Source organism: Capricornis sumatraensis, chromosome 9 (genome assembly GCF_032405125.1).
Source record: "Capricornis sumatraensis isolate serow.1 chromosome 9, serow.2, whole genome shotgun sequence".
NCBI lineage: Eukaryota > Metazoa > Chordata > Mammalia > Artiodactyla > Bovidae > Capricornis > Capricornis sumatraensis.
Window position 1 is genome coordinate 58,735,896 of NC_091077.1, and position 18,908 is coordinate 58,754,803.

The following is an 18,908-nucleotide window of genomic DNA, read 5'->3' on the forward strand; positions in this document are numbered from 1 at the left end:
TACTTCTTTTATAACCGTAGTGAGATTCATCAGATTCTTATTTTAACATAAGAAAGGTGTATTAAATGTCAAATGACTTAAGACATTGGGAGACTTAAATCCCCATGATTTCAAGTGACACAGGACATTAGGAGGTGAGATTATAAGGCTATTAACATAAGGAAATTGTGTCAATGTGATTAAGCAGAGGTTGTGAGGATCTCAGATTAATTAGGTGTCTGATTATTAGATGATTTGTTTGTGAGAACTGGCCCCTTTCTGCTTATTATCTGAGACTGTATACGGAAACGCACCTTCTTTGCAAAGCCCTCCTAATGCCCATTCCTTTCTCCAGGGCTTCCTTTTTATATCCTTTCTACAAGACATAGCCACGGAACTTGTACATAGAACTTGACCGTTTCCCTGCACCTGGAGGGCACTGTGCTAGGTGATAGTCTGAACTAGAAACTTCTTAATGATGGGACAGTGTTGCTTATCTTGGTAGCAATGACAGAATTTGACACATAGTAGGCATGGGTTAAATGAGCGTTAAAGGACTGTGTAAGAGAGAGGCATATGTTATAGGAGAAAGATGGTTTATTTATATATCTACCTACAGATTTGTAAATATGCATCCCAGAGATGTATAGAAGTCAACTAACCAAAGGGGTAGTGTATCATTTCTATGGACACGTCAAGGCATGTCTAAAACCACACAGTTTAGTCACTGTTCTCTGTTCTCCAGTGAGCTCTATTGCTTAGTGGTAGAGCACAGACTCTGGACTCAGGCTGCTGGGATTCAGATCACATTAATTAAGCTCCCTGAGCTTTGGTTTCCCTATTTATAAAATTTTAGAATGACAATACCTATCTTTCATAGCGAATGTTAGAATTAAATTAGGTAACGCATACAGAGCACTTAGCTTAATGCCTAAATCTAAATCTAAAACTAAGCTAGCTTGTGCTAGTTACTTATAGAATTTGTTTCCCAGGTCTAACATTTCTGTGTTTATATTTCGATATCCATTCTCAAGAGAGAACTGGATAAGCAATCAGCAGGTATCTCTGAACACAAATCAGACTGTTTTCATATAAATTAGAGAGCTTATTAGTTCTTTCCGCTGGAATTAGTTTCTGTAAATCTTATTCTCATGAGTAACTAACTGCATGATTTCATGGGTCCTTAGACTTTAGTGCATATAAGCTCCTCCTTTCACAGGCAGAACTTGCACAAATCAAGTTCCAAGCGGAGTTGGGACAAGACCAGCTCTCCTCACTTCAGTGCTTACTTGATTCACCCCACAATTGTGCTTCTTCCCTTAAGAGAATCCTACTAAGTCTGTGACTTTGAGATAATGAAAATACATCTATTTAAAACTATTTTTAAAAAACAATGCAAGAACAAAGCAAACACACACAAAAAACACACCTTTTTTGCTATGTTCAGTATACTATTTTTTGGTTGTAAGATTTTAAGTTAAAATCACCTGAGAAAGTCACTTTGATGAATGTTCTCCTTGTTTATCACCATGTTCCAAAAATTCTCTTGAAAAAAATAAAGAGAAAACAATGAATTATGATTTAGACTGATCAGGAATGTTAAAAAGATCATGAATTTATACAATTTGAGCAATACTTTTCTTCTTCAGGTTTTCCTGTGTCGTAAAATCAAAAGATTTAAGATTTCTATAGTAGGTCATATTTGACAAGCCATGCATGCGTAATTCTCTCTTTAATTCTGCCAAGATATCTATTAGTTTGGTGTCTAGTCTTATATAAACTCTATAAAGATAGATATTTTGATCTATTTGTTTCATAATACATCCCCAATACCTAGAACAATACCTGGCATATAGTATGAATCAATAAATATTTGTTGAATAGGTAAGTGATGATTTTTAATCTTTTTACATATGAAAAGATCTCTGAAGCTCATAGAGATCAAACAACCTGTTCAAGTCACATGGTTGGTAAATTGCAAAGCAGAGTTTAAAACTTAGGTCTCCAGAAGCATGAATTAATGCCAGAGGTTTCTATACTGTTTAAGGATTGGCTGTGGTGTAGCTGTTGAGAAGGTAAAAGAAAAAAATACGGTCTATGAGGATATTCTTATCTAGTGGAGAAAACGGATGCATTCAGAGACAAATAATTTAAAATAGTGAGGTAAGAAAAGCCATATGCCTTCATAATGCCTTTGCAGGAATTTGCCTTCCTGCAACGGCGTTATGAAATCCCAGCATCTGAATATCTGAATTTTCTAATAGTAGGGGTCTGTGACGTCTTCACAGAGCTTGTCTTTGGACTAGATCTTACAAAATGATTAGACTTAGCATGTGAACAGAGTGGAGCTGGGGTTTGAGGGTGAGTCACTGATGACAGAAAATCATGTGCAAAGATAACTGGAGATTTAAACAAACATTATCTGTTCTGAAACAGAAATTACTTGTCACTGGGGCATCAGGTGTTTGGCTTCAGAAGTGAGAGATTTGACTGAAAGATATATTGGCATCAGGGAAGGCTGTTTAGCATCAGCTGATGCATTTGCTCTGATTTTGCAGGCAATGGAAGTTCACTGAAAGGGTTTCAAGCATGGCAGTGATAGAATCAAATTTGTAGATAGGTAGAGGATGGGTTGGAGTGGGGAGAGACAGAAACAGTGTAACTAATGATAGATCTAATGAGAAGAGCTCTGGAAAGAGATGATGACGGACTCAACTAGCCCTACTAGTCAGTGGAGTTGAAGAAAAGGACTGGTATAGGAAGAAAAACTTGTTGTTTAGTCACTAAGTTGTGTCCAACTCTTTGCAACCCCATGGACTATAGCCCACCAGGCTCCTCTGTCCATGGGATTTCCCAGGCAAGAATACTGGAGTGGGTTGCTATTTCCTTCTCCGTGGAATCTTCCCGACCCAGGGATTGAACCTGCATCTCCTGCATTGGCACGTGAATTCTTTACTGCTGAGCCACCTGGGAAGCCCTAAGAAAAACTTAGAAAATTTAGCAACTAGATGGAAGTGGTGATGAGCAGGAAGAATCAAAGAAGACCTGAAGTGTCTAGATTCTGAATAGATGGAAATGTGACTTACTGAGATAAGGAAAAAATGAAGAGGAGCAGATCTGTAAGTGAGATGATGGGATTGGGTTTAGACCAGCTGAATTTGATGTGTTGATGAAAACCTAAATAAGGTTTTTATAGCAACCCATGAATTGTTACATTCTGTAGCTCAGGGAAAAGAATGCAATAGACATCTGTATTAGGAACACATCAGACTGTAAGTAATATTCCTAATGTGGAAGCTGTGACATGAAAAATCAGGGAGGCTCTACATTTGGAACCTTGAGTAGCAATGATGTTTAAGGGGCAGATGCATGTAAAGTCAAATAGAATAAGAAAGAAAAGCTTGTGGTAGGGAGAGAACAAGGAAAATGTTGTGTCATGGAAACCTGGGGGTCAGGGTGAAATTCGCAAGAACTGGAGGCTTCTCAAAGGCCCAGAGGAATTAAGAATATGGATATTTTTAGATCAGTGGTGACCAGAATGCAGTTCATACAGCTCTTAAGTTTACCCAGAGGGTAAGTGGAGGGAGTGAGCTGGTCTATTCTCTGTCCTGAAAGCACATACCCAGCATTTGTTACGTGATTGACATGGTATGTAGGCATCAGATACACACGAGTAAACAGAGCAAAACTTCTCTCTTTATGAAGTTCCATCATTCTTGTCATTCTCTCTTCTAATCAAATCTCATCGAGTCCTTTAAGATCCAAAGTACATCTCGCTTTGCCAGAAACACTCCCCTAAGCATACTTGCCCAGTGCCAGCTCCTTTCCTTAGACCCTCACCGTGAGGGTTGACTGACAGTTACCTAAACATTTTAGTTATCACCAGATATGCTCATGTCATCTTATACAATAAGGACTGCGATTTCTTTGAGGAGACTTCTAGACTTATAGTCTAGATTCTTTCCTTCACAAGTCCTCCCCCTACTTTCCTAGACACACATGAAGTTCTTAGGTGCAGTTCTTGAGGGTCTCTTCCCACTCCCCATCCTCTGCCATTTGTATGGTATTTTCTTGGACAGAGGGAGGGCAGTTAGATGTGTTCCCTTGAGCAAGGACTGTTGTATCTTTAATGAAGAACCCTCAAGTTTGAGTTAACAGAGAAAACAAGTGCTATTTTATAATATATCTAGGGAATCCCCCAGGGAAGGGATAAAAGGAATTATTATTGTTCTGATTATTTGCAGTACTATTGTTATGATTTATAACAATTTGAGTTCAACTGGAGTCTAATCTGTACTTTGTAGATGAATAGTGTTGCTCTTATTCTTTTCCTTGTTTACATGAACAGTCGTGGGAACTCGACAGTTGCAAAAGCAACCATGATAGGAAAAATGAAAACACAAAATAAACACTTTTAAGTTTTAACAGTTTGTTCCTGATTGTATGCAGACTCCTGGCCATTCACCTGACTGTAATATATCAATTTAAGCAGATCGGGCATTACAAAATGGCCCCTGATCACTTCTATACAGAAGTGGCCCTTAATCTGTCACTGGTTATAGACTATTTTGAGAATCTTATAAAGTCAGAAGCACTGTCCCTAGAAAAATAGAAAGATTCACATCTACACAAAATGTGAATATAAATTTAAAGGTGATGTGTACCTTTAAGACCCAGCCATGTAGCTCAGAGCATCCAATCAATGGTTAATCAATATTAGAATAACCTGCTGCTGCTGCTAAGTCGCTTCAGTCGTGTCGACTCTGCGACCCCATAGACGGCAGCCCACCTGGCTTCTGCGTCCCTAGGATTCTCCAGGCAAGAACAATGGAGTGGGTTGCCATTTCCTTCTCCAATGCTGAAAGTGAAAAGTGAAGGTTAAGTCGCTCAGTCGTGTCCGACTCTTGGCGACCTCATGAACCCACCAGGCTCCTCCATCCATGGGACTTTCCAGGCAAGAGTTCTGCAGTCGGGTGCCATTGCCTTCTCCGAGAACAACCTGAAAGGTTGTTAAAAGGCAAACCTGCAGCTTTGCCCTGGGAAGGTGCAACATGGGATGAAGGGGTCCGCGTTTTGTAACGTTCTCCGGGAGATTCTTAAGCAGGTAAGTAATGGTTTATACTTTGTCAAACTCTGCTTAGGGTGTTGTGAAGAGAGAATTAGACAGCAGTCTCAGAGAGGTTAGCACCTAGAAATTCAGGAAAACAAATTAGACCCTGGCGAGCTGAACTGGGAGAGGTTAATGTCAGGAGAATGAAGAACAGGGTGAAGTAGATTTAGAAACCAGAGCTATGTAAATCTGGGTAGGATGTATTAGGAGTTGGGCACAGGAGCTTGGAAGCAGGTTGAAAATCATGGGAAGATTCTGGGCTGTGCAATTTGCCAGCAAGACAGTCTCTCAAGATCAAAGCAAACCCTCTCTCCTTAGAGAGGTTCTCTAGGTTGCCTTGGAGGAGAGATAGCTACTGTGTCTGCTAACCCTCCTAAATTACTTAGACTAGAAAATAAGGACAGAACTCCTCATACCCCTTTCTACTGAGCACATCCCTACCCACCACCTTCATCAGAGAATTACTGTGTCTGCATTGGGTGGGTCCTTGATTCCTTTAACTTTACAGATTAGCCAACTGAGGCACACAGAGAGGGAGAGTCTAACCGCAGATCACCCAGTAAGTAGCACCTGTGTCAAGACCAGACCCTAGTTTTCTGCCTGTTGGTCTGATGCTCTTCTTCCCCCACTACTTGGTCCTGAAATAAAACATATTTTATGGATACCCTTGTTTCATAAATTCCTTGGGAGTGTTCTCACCCCCAAAGAGTTTAGGGAAATCCATGCAGATGCAAATATATGTTAACGTAGGCAACGTTTCAATTAAAACAGTACATTGGCATGCATGTAATTCTGTTTCTCATTCATTTTAATGCAACGTGGTCATTACCAACAGCCAACTGGACAAAAGCAAGGTTTGTCTCAGTGCTTACGTGCTCCTCGTCATGGAGCGGAGAATGAACTCCACCGCATTCTCAATAATCTCCGAGCCCAAAAGGTTTAGGAATTTGGGGAACTCTGGCTCTGAATTTTTGCCTGAGTCATGTGGCTGCTCATCTGGCTTGTCCTTTGGTTTGTCATCTGAAAAACAAAACGGAATCTCAGGGTTGATTCCCAGCAAAAAAGATAAGGAAGTTTCTTTCATTGTAAGGAATCCTAGGGCCCTTTATAACACCCCCCCCCAATTATATAACCTCATATAATTATATTTATGGCACATCTAATGCCTGCCTATTCTCTTCATGTGCATTATGCCATTTATTCCTAAAACAAACAGACCCGCAGATATTGATGCCTAAGTAGATACGGTTTCTCTTTCTGGATGAGAAAACTGAAGCTCACAGAAGTTGTTACCTGTTCAGAGTTAAAGCAGCTAGTAAACACCAGTGCTGGGACTGATATACAGGCTGCTTGGTTTTAATGTATTTTTCTCACGTAATCCCTGGACCTCTGGAAGTGCTAATGAGGAGGATGATATAATAATAGGTAGCACTTGCTGAGCACATAGGACAGGCCATCCTGGGACAGGCAATCTATGTGCGTTGTCTCAGTTTATTCTCCCAGCAACCCTATGAGGGAGGCAACCTTATTATCCCAAGTTAAAGGTAAAGAAATGGAAGTTGAGAGAGGTCTAGAAGGGGACCAAAGTCACAGTGTTGAAGTGGTAGAATCAGAATTCAGCCCCATGTTTGTCTGGTATTAAAACCTGGGTTCTAAAGCACTCTGTGATGAACTGTAGTCTTGGACAAAAAAGGTATGAACTAACTACATGTGTGTTATAAGACTGAAAGTATTATGATGACAAGGAGAAATTCTGTCATTTGTATCCCAGCATGTGATAGTTCTGTAAATAATGATTTTACATCTATATGCAATTTTAAGTTTGAGCAATCTTTTGGAGTGTGCAGATTTTAGCTCACTGGACTCAGAATCTGAGAACACTGGGTGACTTGCAGAAGATCTTACAAATATCAGGAGAAGATGTGATTTTAACTGCTGGTCGCTTACTTTTTGAAAAACAGTTTTAAATGGGGGATAATTGTTTTACAATGTGTTGGTTTCTGCCATTCAGTTCAGTTCATTTGCTCAGTAGTGTCCGACTCTTTGCGACCCCATGAATCACAGCACACCAGGCCTCCCTGTCCATCACCAACTCCCGGAGTTTACTCAAACTCATGTCCATCGAGTCGGTGATGCCATCCAGCCATCTCATTCTCTGTCGTCCCCTTCCCCTCCTGCCCCCAATCCCTCCCAGCATCAGGGTCTTTTCCAATGAGTCCACTCTTCTCATGAGGTGGCCAAAGTATTGGATTTTCAGCTTTAGCATCATTCCTTCCAGAGAACACCCAGGCCTGATCTCCTTTAGAATGGACTGGTTGGATCTCCTTGCAGTCCAAGGGGCTCTCAAGAGTCTTCTCCAACACCACAGTTCAAAAGCATCAATTCTTCAGCGCTCAGCTTTCTTCACAGTCCAACTCTCAGGCCATACAACAACCTAAATCAGTCATAAGTATACATATATGCCCTTCCTCTTGAAAGTTCCTTCCATCCCCCACCCCATCCCGCCTCTGGATGTCGCCACAGAGCACTGGGTTGAGCTCCGTGTGTTGCATAGCACGTTCCCACTGGCTGTTTATTCTGCATATGGTAATATATATGCTCCAGTGTCACTCAGTCCGCCCCGCCCTCTCCTCCCCCGCTGTGTCCACAGGCCTGTCCTCTACCTCTGCGTCTCTATTCCTGCCCTGCAAGTAGGCTCATCAATACCATTTTTCTAGATTCCATATGTATGTGTGAATGTATGATATTTGTTCTTCTGTTTCTGACTTAGTTTACTGTGTACAACAGGCTCTAGATCTCTTACTTTTGATATTTAATCAAGTGCCTTTTGGAATGAGGCCAAAGATCCAGAAAGTGAAGTTGGTGACATGCAAGGTCCCTTAGTGGATCTGGCTTTGCTTAGTGGTCTAACAGGTTCAGGGGATTAAAAGCAATGAAGAGCGGCATTTAATGGCCTCCCCTTTGGACCCTGGTGTCAGGATGAAGTAGAGCCCTTTATCTTTTGATTTAACTGTAGCCTCACAAGTAGTGCTGGCAGATTTGGTAAACAAAAACACAGAGGCCCAGTTAAAACTGAATGTCAGATAAACAACAATATGTTTTTAATATAAGAATGACCTGTGAAATATTTAGAACATACCTAAACTAAAATAGAAAATTGTTATTTATCTGAAATTCAACTTTAACTGGGTGCCCTGTGTTTTATCTGTCAATCTTACCACAAATTTTGACTCAAGAAGTCCCACCCTCTAGACAATGTACCCCATGGCTCTGAATGAAGGAGATGTAACTAGCTTTTGGTGTGGAGGCTATCAATTAGCGAGAAGAGTTGCATTTATATCATATCCTAAAATAGAGACTCTTAGTAAAAAATATGGCTTTCAATTCTGCAAACATTTATTTTTTACTTTGCCACAAAAAAAGATTTAATAGTCTGAGACCTAAAGACAAGATCAATATACTAACCACCAAGTATTTATTCAGCTGTTGGTTTTTACATTCAATAAGTGTTTTTGAGCCTACTATTATGTACATAGTATATGCTGGTAAGAGTTAAGGCAAAAATGGACATATATGGACATGATCCTTACATAAAGGGCAGGGCAACCACGGAGACCAGAATTGCTTTGTTTTCATTACAGGAAGGGGAAGGAAAGAGAAGGCATATTTGTAATGTATAGGTACTAGGTTGTACATTCATCACTTTCCTAATCTTTATTCAATTCAGTGATAGCATTAGTTTTATAGGAGAGAAAACAGATGCTCAGAGAAAGTAAATGACTCACCTAAAGTCACACATCTAGCAAGTGGATGAGCCAGGGTTTGAATCTATTTCTTTTTTTTTTTTTTTAATTTCACAGAACATGTTTCTTACATGAAATCCTGCCTTCAAGCAGTTGTTCTCTGGAGACATTTACCAGCTACAAATGGAAATTCCTTCCATGAAAAGTGAGTTCTTTTCTCTGGTTCCTATCTGCCTACTTGAATAACAATATAATTTTATTATTTTTATTGTAACTTTTTATTTTAACATGATGCTAAATTTTCAAAATACAAGGAGCCCTGGCTTAGAGTGTGTGTGAAGATCAAATCCTTGGCTCTGCCCTTGGATCATATATATAAGAGGTATTATAGCGTGGTGGGTGATGTTTTGAAGTCCTGTATACCTGAGTTTGTTTCTTGTTTTCAGCAAAAAATTCACCATGTAATCAATATTTAACTGCTCTGCCTCTGTTTCTTCATTGTGTTCTTGTCAAGATGGAAGGATAATTGATATATCTTTGTATATCTTATATATGTGTATATATTACTGGAGTGGGTAGCCATTCCCTTCTCCAGGGGATCATCCCAAACCAGGGATCAAAATGAGTCACTGGCATTGCAGGCAGATTCTTTAGCATCTGAGCCACTAGAGAAGTGCAAATAAAAGCTACTCCATATTATATTTGAAAGGAGAAAATATTCAGCTATTGGCTTTGGTAATTTTTTTCTGGTATGTCAGATTTCTTAGTTTTTATTATTTTCCAAAATTTTCAAATTTCTTAATATTTTAGCAGCATTTATTTATATTAATACCTGATTGTGTTTCTTAGTATAATCATAAAGTTCTGAAAAACAATAATGCTGATATTTCTACAGTTTTTGTAGCTTATAAAGTGATTACAAAAGCATGTTCATTTCACCTGGTAAAGTTGGTAATTATCCTATTTTACAGATGAGGAAACTGAGGTTCAAAGCAGTGAACTGTTTTAACCAGTATCAGTCTCATGAGAGACAGACCTGGGACTGGTCTCTAGGATATAAATCTCACTTTTCGCTTTATCACAGTGATTACTTAGGGGTAGATGGACACAGTGGGCTTCCCAGGTGGCTCGGTGGTAAAGATCTTCCTGCAATGCAGGAGATGTGGGTTCAGTTCCTGGGTCAGGAAGATTCCCCGGAGAAGGAAATGGCAACCCATTCCAGTATTCTTATCTGGGAAATCCCATGGACAGAGGATCCTGGCAGGCTACAGTCCATGGGGTTGCAAAGAATCAGACATGCCTTAGTGAGTAAAACCAAAACCAAAGAGCCAGATGGACACAGTAATCTCTGAGGCCACCCCTGCCATAGCCCTGTTGGAGTGTCTGCCCACATGTTGTGCCAGTGGACAGTGGGTGACCGAGGTTGTGAGTTCTGCCAAATTATATTTAAAATAGCTCAAAAGGTTCTATTACTAATTAACACTGTATTTTCTGACCTGTTATTCTGAATGGAGATAGATTAAGGGCTCATTGTCTTCTGTAGACCAAAAATTAATTAATGGGACTTCTGCCTGCTGCCTTGTGGTCCTCTGTGTGCTTGGAACAGACGTGAAAGAAGTAGATGCTTTATAACAGAAAGAATCTAAAGACTTGGGTTTCAGTCCCAGATGTGCCATTTCTGCCTGTGTCAATGCTCAAGTAACTTTCTCCCTGCTAGCCTGGTTTATTTACCTGCAAAAAGGGAAATGATAAAACTGTGCACGTTTACTTAAAATAATTATGAGAATCAAACGAGATAATACATATCCATAATAGTTAATGTTGGTGTTTATTATGGAACAGTATGTTTTATCTTTAATTTTCATGACAGCTAAATGAGAAAATTAACAACTGATACTCCCTTTTAAGTGTGAGGCCCATAGAGGTTAAATAGTGTTTCTGAGTCACATTTCTAATCAGTGGTGGAGCCAGGCCCAAGAGTCTTATTCTAGACTCTTCACTTTTGAATATTATTAGTTACAGTCATTAAAAAAACAAAAAACAAATGCCCCCAGCTTTCAAGGAATTTATAGTATAATAGTGTCTCTATATCATGTGAGGGTATAAGAAAAAAAATCATTCTAAACTTCATACATTCACGGAGGATAGAGGCTGTAACCGAAGCACATTTGAATAAAAATCCTATTTGCTTTTTGTTAAATCTGCCTCTGTTTCCCAGTCCAGTGCTTTCTGCTGTGCCCTAAGTTCCCCTCATTCCTCTGCATGTTCCAGATCAGTGCCACTGACGTCCTCCAGTCATGGCTAACTACTGCACAAAGCATGAGCTGAAACTTAAAGTACTTACCAGCCTGGCAAGTCAGGATTAAGACAAGCAGTCCCCAGACAATTGTCAGCCGAAGCACTGAGACAGCCATGTTTGTAGCAGTGGGTATCGATGCAGAGAAATTGTTCAGATGCATCCGAAGTCTTGCTCCATTTATAGGGCGTTTATAGCTGACATCATCTGCTATGGAATTTAGGTTGTTGCATAAGATATCAGTACAGCTTGCTTCGGAATCTCTACTAATGGGCCCTGACCTATCTTTCAAACCAAGAGTTTTACAGATAGGAAAAGAAAAACCCTCTTGGTATTTTTAATGTGTGTTTTATAAATGACACTGCAATCATTCTTTTGCAGTTATTTCTGTGCCAGGGATGACAATTAGGTGAGGATCAGGCAGCATTGCTTTCCAGTGCCAAAGAACAAGCAATAAACCAGTTGGTAAGGTGTGCCTACTTGCCTCCCTGTACACTCTGCTTCCTTCCTTGCTCTGAGCTAGTGACCTGTCCCCAGCTGGGCTTGCCCATTCACACCCACATGCTGTGCTCATGCCCTTTGTTTTTCCTGTGTATTGTGTCATCCCTATCATCTCCCCTTGCTGCATCCCCACTTATTCCTCAAGCTCAGGTTCAAATGCTCCTCTGCAGAACCTCCATCATGGCCATCGCATCCCACTTCCAGAGAGCTGCTCCGTCACCAGCCGTATATCCTCCTTGACCAGTAATTTGGGAGCTGACTATTTTATAGTTCTCTTCTCCTTCAGCCTATAGATCTCTTAAAGGCAGGGTACTTTATTCACTTTTGAATCCTCAAAGAGTCTAGCATAGTACTTGGCATTAGTCTTGGCTTTCACTTCACTTCCCTGGGAATGTTGTTCTGGTTCTTCAGGGAAGGGCTAAGTGTTCTTTTTCTGTATCTAATAGGCACCTGCTTAAATATCTCCACAAATTGACTATAGGCTCCTTGAGGACAAGTTTATCTTTTTCAGAATTTACATATCAGTTCAGTTCAGTCGCTCAGTTGTGTCTGACTCTGCGACCCCATGAATCGCAGCACGCCAGGCCTCCCTGTTCATCACCATCTCCCGGAGTTCACTCAGACTCACGTCCATCGAGTCCGTGATGCCATCCAGCCATCTCATCCTCAATCGTCCCCTTTTCCTCCTGCCCCCAATCCTTCCCAGCATCAGAGTCTTTTCCAACGAGTCAACTCTTCGCATGAGGTGGCCAAAGTACTGGAGTTTCAGCTTTAGCATCATTCCTTCTAAAGAAATCCCAGGGCTGATCTCCTTCAGAATGGACTGGTTGGATCTCCTTGCAGTCCAAGGGACTCTCAAGAATCTTCTCCAACACCACAGTTCAAAAGCATCAGTTATTCGGCGCTCAGCCTTCTTCACAGTCCAACTCTCACATCCATACATGACCACAGGAAAAACAATAGCCTTGACTAGACGGACCTTAGTTGGCAAAGTAATGTCTCTGCTTTTGAATATGCTATCTAGGTTGGTCATAACTTTTCTTCCAAGTATATACATATATATATATATATATATTACTCAAGGCCTATAGCAGGCATTAAAAAAGAGAAAAAAAATGAAATTACAGCCCTCACTGAAAGGTAATATTGGGTTTGACATACTGTTATTGTAAAATATCCTTCCTTTCAGATGCAGACATTCAAGAAGATACAATTTGGTTTGAGTCTAGGTGATACTGCTTATCCTGAGGAATGATGTAATAAAACAGTTACCTGGAATAAGGATTTAGGGATTGTCCATAAACTTACATGTTGACCAAAACTTGTACATTGTGAATCTCAGAGGATCCTTTTAATAAATGGTGAAATTAACTAAGCTACAGAAATAGGCATTTCTGGTGTCACAGGGCCTAGGCTAGGTCCTCTTACTCTCAGTTTAGTACTTGAAAGCGATCAAGAAGCTCTGCTTGGATGCTTTCAGGCCTCTCCAACCTATCTTCTGGTTTGGTCTCTCCTATAGAGAGGGTTGTGACCTGGAGATTGTGTTCACAGTAGGGAGGTTTCAGCAAGTTAGATTTACACCACTGCTTAGGACTGAGCATTATGCTCTCCAAGAGCCTAGTGGAGAAATAACATGCAAGCTAGCCCTGCCATGGACCCTGACGTGTGCCTGTATTTGCAGACTAACAATTCCTTTTACTTTGCGCAAGCTTCAAGTCCTCAGGGCTTAATCAGCCAAGAGAGTGGTGTGTATTTCTAATTACCACAAGGATGCTGTGCAGGCAAGCAAAAGCTCTGGGTATTACGACATAGGGCCTGCTAGCTTATCAAGGATATATCAGCTAAATGGGGCATACTCCATGTAATGACTCATTTAATGAAGAATGAATGGCTCTTGGTAGTTGGGTGTCAAAGAAATAGCACCATCCTCGGGGTCAGAATAGTGCTTCTTCTCTCTTATTTTTATTATTTTTTTAAAATTCATTTCTGTTGGAGTATAGTTTACTTAGTGTTGTGTTAGTTTCTACTGTATAGTAAAGCGAATCAATCATACACATACGTATCCACTCTTTTTTAGATTCTCTTACTGCTGTGTGGTGCTGCAGTGGTGGCTGCGCAGCGATGGAGCAACTGTGAGGATATAAGCCTGTCCAAGGGCAAAGACGCCCCAGCAAGACCGTGGGCGCTGGAGCAGTTGCTATGTGGCGCTGGAGCGGTGGCTGTGTGGCACTGGAGCGGCTGTGAGGAGATACCCCACGTCCAAGAGCAAAGGAGAAGCCCCAGCAAGAAGGTAGGAGGGGCAAAATAGCGTTTAGAATCAAACCCATACCTGCCAGAGATGCTCAGAGGGCTCAAACAAATCCATGTGCACCAGGACCCAGAGACCCCATGGAGGCTGAGACAGAACTGTGTTTGAGTGTCTCCTGCAGAAGTACAGGTTGGTGCGGACTGCAGCAGGGACAGGGGCTCTGGGTGCAGCAGACCTGGGTATGGCATAAGCCCTCTTACAGGAGGTCACCATTAACCCCACCATACAGCCGCCAGAACTTACACAGGACTGGGGAAACATACTCTTGTAGGGCACAGACAGAACCCTGTGTGCACCAGGACCCAGGAGAAAGGAGCAGTGACCCCACAAGACACTGACCCAGACTTGCCCAGGAATGTCCAAGAGTCTCTGGTGGAGGTGTGGGTCGGTGGTGGCCTGCTGCAGGGTTGTGAAAGGTTGTTGCTGAACCATGAAAGACGCTGCGATTCTTGGCCTCTGGAGGAGAAGAATTCAATCTGGAGCTAGAGAAGAGGCGTGATCAGAGCCTTTGTGTAATAGAGTTTTATTAAAGTATAAAAGGGATAGAGAAAGCTTCTGACATAGACATCAGAAGGGGGCAGAAAGAGTACGCCCTTACTAGTGTTAGCAATGGAGTTATATACCTTTTAATTAGTTATTACAATGAATCAAAAGCATGTCTCAAGTTTGTGAAAATTTTACCAGACCCACTCCCACAGTTTACATTTTAGGATAACAAGATTAGAATTTAACAATAGAAAGATCCTTCCAGACCCACTCCCATAATATACATTCTAATATATCAGGATTAGTCATAAGGTTTTCAGGAAGGAGAAACTGTCCTATAGCAGGATACATTGTTCTTGTATAATCCCTAGAACAGAGTTTAAACTGAGTTGTGTAATTGACTAAGACTAAGGCTGGATGGCATCACCGACTCGATGGACATGAGTATGAGTGAATTCTGGGAGTTGGTGATGGACAGGGAGGCCTGGCGTGCTGCAATTCATGGGGTCGCAAAGAGTCAGACACGACTGAGTGACTGAACTGAAGGAAGGCAGAGGAAAGTTTGTTCTTTTCTCCTTGAGAATTCCAGACCCCTATCTCCACTTTGAGTTCCCCAGCCCCTTCTCCCCTTGGGGACCCTGGACTTCTTATCAATCTGCCTAGGAACTGACTCTCTCAGCTGGGGACACTAAGTGTAGCAGTGCATGCATGGGACCTTTGACGGAGGTCACCACTATCTTCATTACCTCCATCAGAGTTTGGCCCCAACTATGGGAAGGAGGGAACACAGCTCCACTCATCCACAGAAAATTGTATTAAAAATTTACTGAACATAGTCCTGCCCGTCAGAACATGACCCAGTTTCCCCCTCAGTCAGTCTCTCCCATCAGGAAGCTTCCATAAGTCTCTTATCCTTCTTCATCAGAGGGCAGATAAATTGAAAACCACAATCACAGAAAATTATGAGGAGGGCCACCCTAGACAGATGGGTCATGGTGGAGCATTCTGACAAAATGTGGTCCACTGGAGAAGGGAATGGCAAACCACTTCAGTATTCTTGCCTTGAGAATCCCATGAACAGTAGGAAAAGGCAAAAAGATAGGACTCTGAAAGATGAACTCCCCAGGTTGGTAGATGCCCAGTATGTTACTGGAGATCAGTGGAGAAATAACTCCACAAAGAATGAAGAGACAAGCCAAAGCAAAAACAATACCCAGTTGTGGATGTGACTGGTGATGGAAGTAAAGTCCGATGCTATAAAGAGCGATATTGCATAGGAACCTGGAATGTCAGGTCCATGAATCAAGGCAAATTGGAAGTGGTCAAACAGGAGATGGCAAGAGTGAATGTCGACATTTTAGGAATCCGTGAACAAAAATGAACTGGAATGGGTGATTTTAACTCAGATGACCTTTATGTCTACTACTGTGGGCAAGAATCCCTTAGAAGAAATGGAGTAGCCATCATAGTCAACAAAAGAGTCCAAAATGCAGTATTGGATGCAATCTCAAAAATGACAGAATGATCTCTGTTCATTTCCAAGGCAAACCATTCAATATCAGAGTAATCTAAGTCTATGCCCTGACCAGTAATGCTGAAGAAGCTGAAGTTGAACAGTTCTATGAAGACTTACAAGACCTTCTAGAACTAACACCCAAAAAAGATGTCCTTTTTATTGTAGGGGGCTAGAATGAAAAAGTAGGAAGTCTAGAGATACCTGGAGTAACGGGCAAATCTGGCCTTTGAGTACAGAATGAAGCAGGGCAAAGGTTAATAGAGTTTTACCAAGAGAACGCACTGGTCATAGCAAACACCCTCTTCCAACAACACAAGAGAAGACTCTACACATGGACATCACCAGATGGTCAACACCGAAAAAAGATTGATTATATTCTTTGCAGCCAAAGGTGGAGAAGCTCTATACAGTCAGCAAAAACAAGACCAGGTGCTTACTGTGGCTCAGATCATGAACTCCTTATTGCCAAATTCAGACTTAAATTGAAGAAAGTAGGGAAAACCACTAGACCATTCAGGTATGACCTAAATCAAATCCCTTATGATTATACAGTGGAAGTGACAAATAGATTCAAGATATTAGATCTGATACACAGAGTGGCTGAAGAACTATGGACGGAGGTTTGTGACACTGTACAGGAGGCAATGATCAAGACCATCCCCAAGAAAAAGAAATGCAAAAAGGCACAATGCTTGTCTAAGGAGGCCTTACAAATAGCTGAGAAAAAAGAAGAAGCAAAAGGCAAAGGAGAAAAGGAAAGATTTACCTATCTGAATGAAGAGTTCCAAAGAATAGCAAGGAGAGATAAGAAAGCTTTCCTAAATGAACAATGCAAAGGAATAGAGGAAAACAATAGAATGGGAATGACTAGAGATCTCTTGAAGAAAATTAGAGATACCAAGGCCACATTTCATGCAAAGATGGACACAATAAAGGACAGAAATGGTATGGACGTAAGAGAAGCAGAAGGTATTAAGAAGAGGTGGGAAGAATACACAGAAGTATACAAAATCTTCATGACTGAGATCTTTATGACCCAGATAATCATGATAGTGTGATTGCTCACCTAGAACCAGAAATCCTGGAATGCAAAATCAAGTGGGCCTTAGTAAACATCACTATGAACAAAGCTAGTGGAGGTGACAGAATTCCAGCTAAGCTGTTTCAAATCCTAAAAGATGATGCTGTGAAAGTGCTGCATTCAATATGCCAGCAAATTTGGAAAACAGCAGTGGCCACAGGACTGGAAAAGGTCAGCTTTCATTCCAATCTGAAGGAAATGCAATACCAAAGAATGCTCAAACTACCACACAGTTGTACTCATCTCACACGTTAGCAAAGTAATGCTCAAAATTCTGCAAGCCAGGCTCCAACAGAACATGAACTGTGAACTTCCAGATGTTCAGGCTGGATTTAGAAAAGGCAGAGGAACCAGAGATCAAATTGCCAACATCCATTGGATCATCAAAAAAGCAAGAGAGTTCCAGAAAAACATCTGCTTTATTGACTATGCCAAAGCCTTGGACTGTTTGATCACAACAAACTGAAAAATTCTTAAAGAGATGGAAATTCCAGACCAACAGCTCAGGAACTGCTGCTCACTCAGTCGTATCTGCCTCTTTCTGATTCCATGGGCTATAGCCCACCAGACTTCTCTGTCCACAGGGATTCTCCAGGAAAGAATACTAGAGTGGGTAGCCTATCCCTACTCCAAGATATCTTCCAGACCCAGGAATCAAACAGGTCTCCTGCATTGCAGGCAGATTTTTTACCAGCTGAGCTACCAGGAAACCCCACAGTAGGTTCTTAACTAGTTATCCATTTTATATGTAGTAGCGTGTGTATGTCATTCCCAATCTCCTAATTTATCCCTCCACTCTTTCCTTCCTTGGTAACCATACATTTGTTTTCATCATCTTGGACTCTCTTTTGTAAATAAGTTCATTTGTATCATTTTTATTAGATTCTATATGTGATACCACATATCTGTCTTTCTCTGTTTGACATACTTCACTCATTATGACAGTATCTAGGTCCATCTATGTTACTGTGAATGGCACAATCTCATTCTTCTTAATGGCTTAGTAGTACTCCATTGTATATATTGCCACATCTTTATCCATCCTCTGTTGATGGTCAGTTAGCCTGCTTCCATGTCCTATCTATTGTGAACCAATTTGGGGTGCATGTAACTTTTTGATTTATTGTTTTCTCCAGATTTATGCCCAGGAGTAGGATTTCTGGATCATATGGTAGCTCTATTTATAGTTTCCTTATACAGTTTACATTCCCACCAATAGTGTAGGAGGATTCCCTTTTCCAGACCCACTCTAGCATTTATTGTTTGTAGATTTTTTTGTATATTCTGATTTGTGTGAGGTGATACCTCATTGTAGTTTTGATTTGCCTTTCTCTGATAATTAATGATATTGAGCATCTTTTCATGTGCTTTTTAACCATCTGTATGTCTTCTTTAGAGAAACGTCTACTTAGGTCTTCCACCCATTTTTTGATTGGGTTTTCTTTTTTTTTAAGTACAAAAAACTGCATGAACTTTTTGTATATTTTGAAGACTAATCCTTTGTCAGTTGCTTCATTTGCAAATATTTTCTCCTACTTTTCTTTTCATTTTTATGGTTTCCTTTGCTGTGCAAAAGTTTTTAAATTTAATTAGGTCCCATTTGTTTATATTTGTTTTTATTTTTGTTACTTTAGGAGGTGGATCAAAAAAGATCTTGCTGTGACTTATGTCAGAGAGAATAGTTGCCTTTTATTCCTTGCAGTACTCCTGATTAAATACTCACCAGGCCTGACACTGTTTTCTCTGTTGTGTTCTTATCACTTCTCTTCTTTTAGTTGATTCATTTTAGCTTCAGATTTCAACTAAAATGTCTTTCTTTTTGGTGAAAACTTTCATGATCCTCTAATTCAACTCATATTGCTCTATTACAATCTTTTCATTCATTTAT

General features: G+C 40.7%; 1 protein-coding gene across 1 annotated transcript; it reads right to left on the reverse strand.

The window, feature by feature from the left end:
* Positions 1-1,475: 1,475 nt before the first annotated feature.
* C9H5orf46 (chromosome 9 C5orf46 homolog) lies at positions 1,476-11,246 on the reverse strand. The gene is made up of 3 exons (XM_068979337.1): positions 11,177-11,246; positions 5,962-6,109; positions 1,476-1,524 (listed from the first exon to the last, which is right to left on the reverse strand). Exons 1-3 carry the CDS (start codon positions 11,244-11,246, stop codon positions 1,476-1,478), a joined length of 267 nt encoding a protein of 88 aa, XP_068835438.1.
* Positions 11,247-18,908: the final 7,662 nt, after the last annotated feature.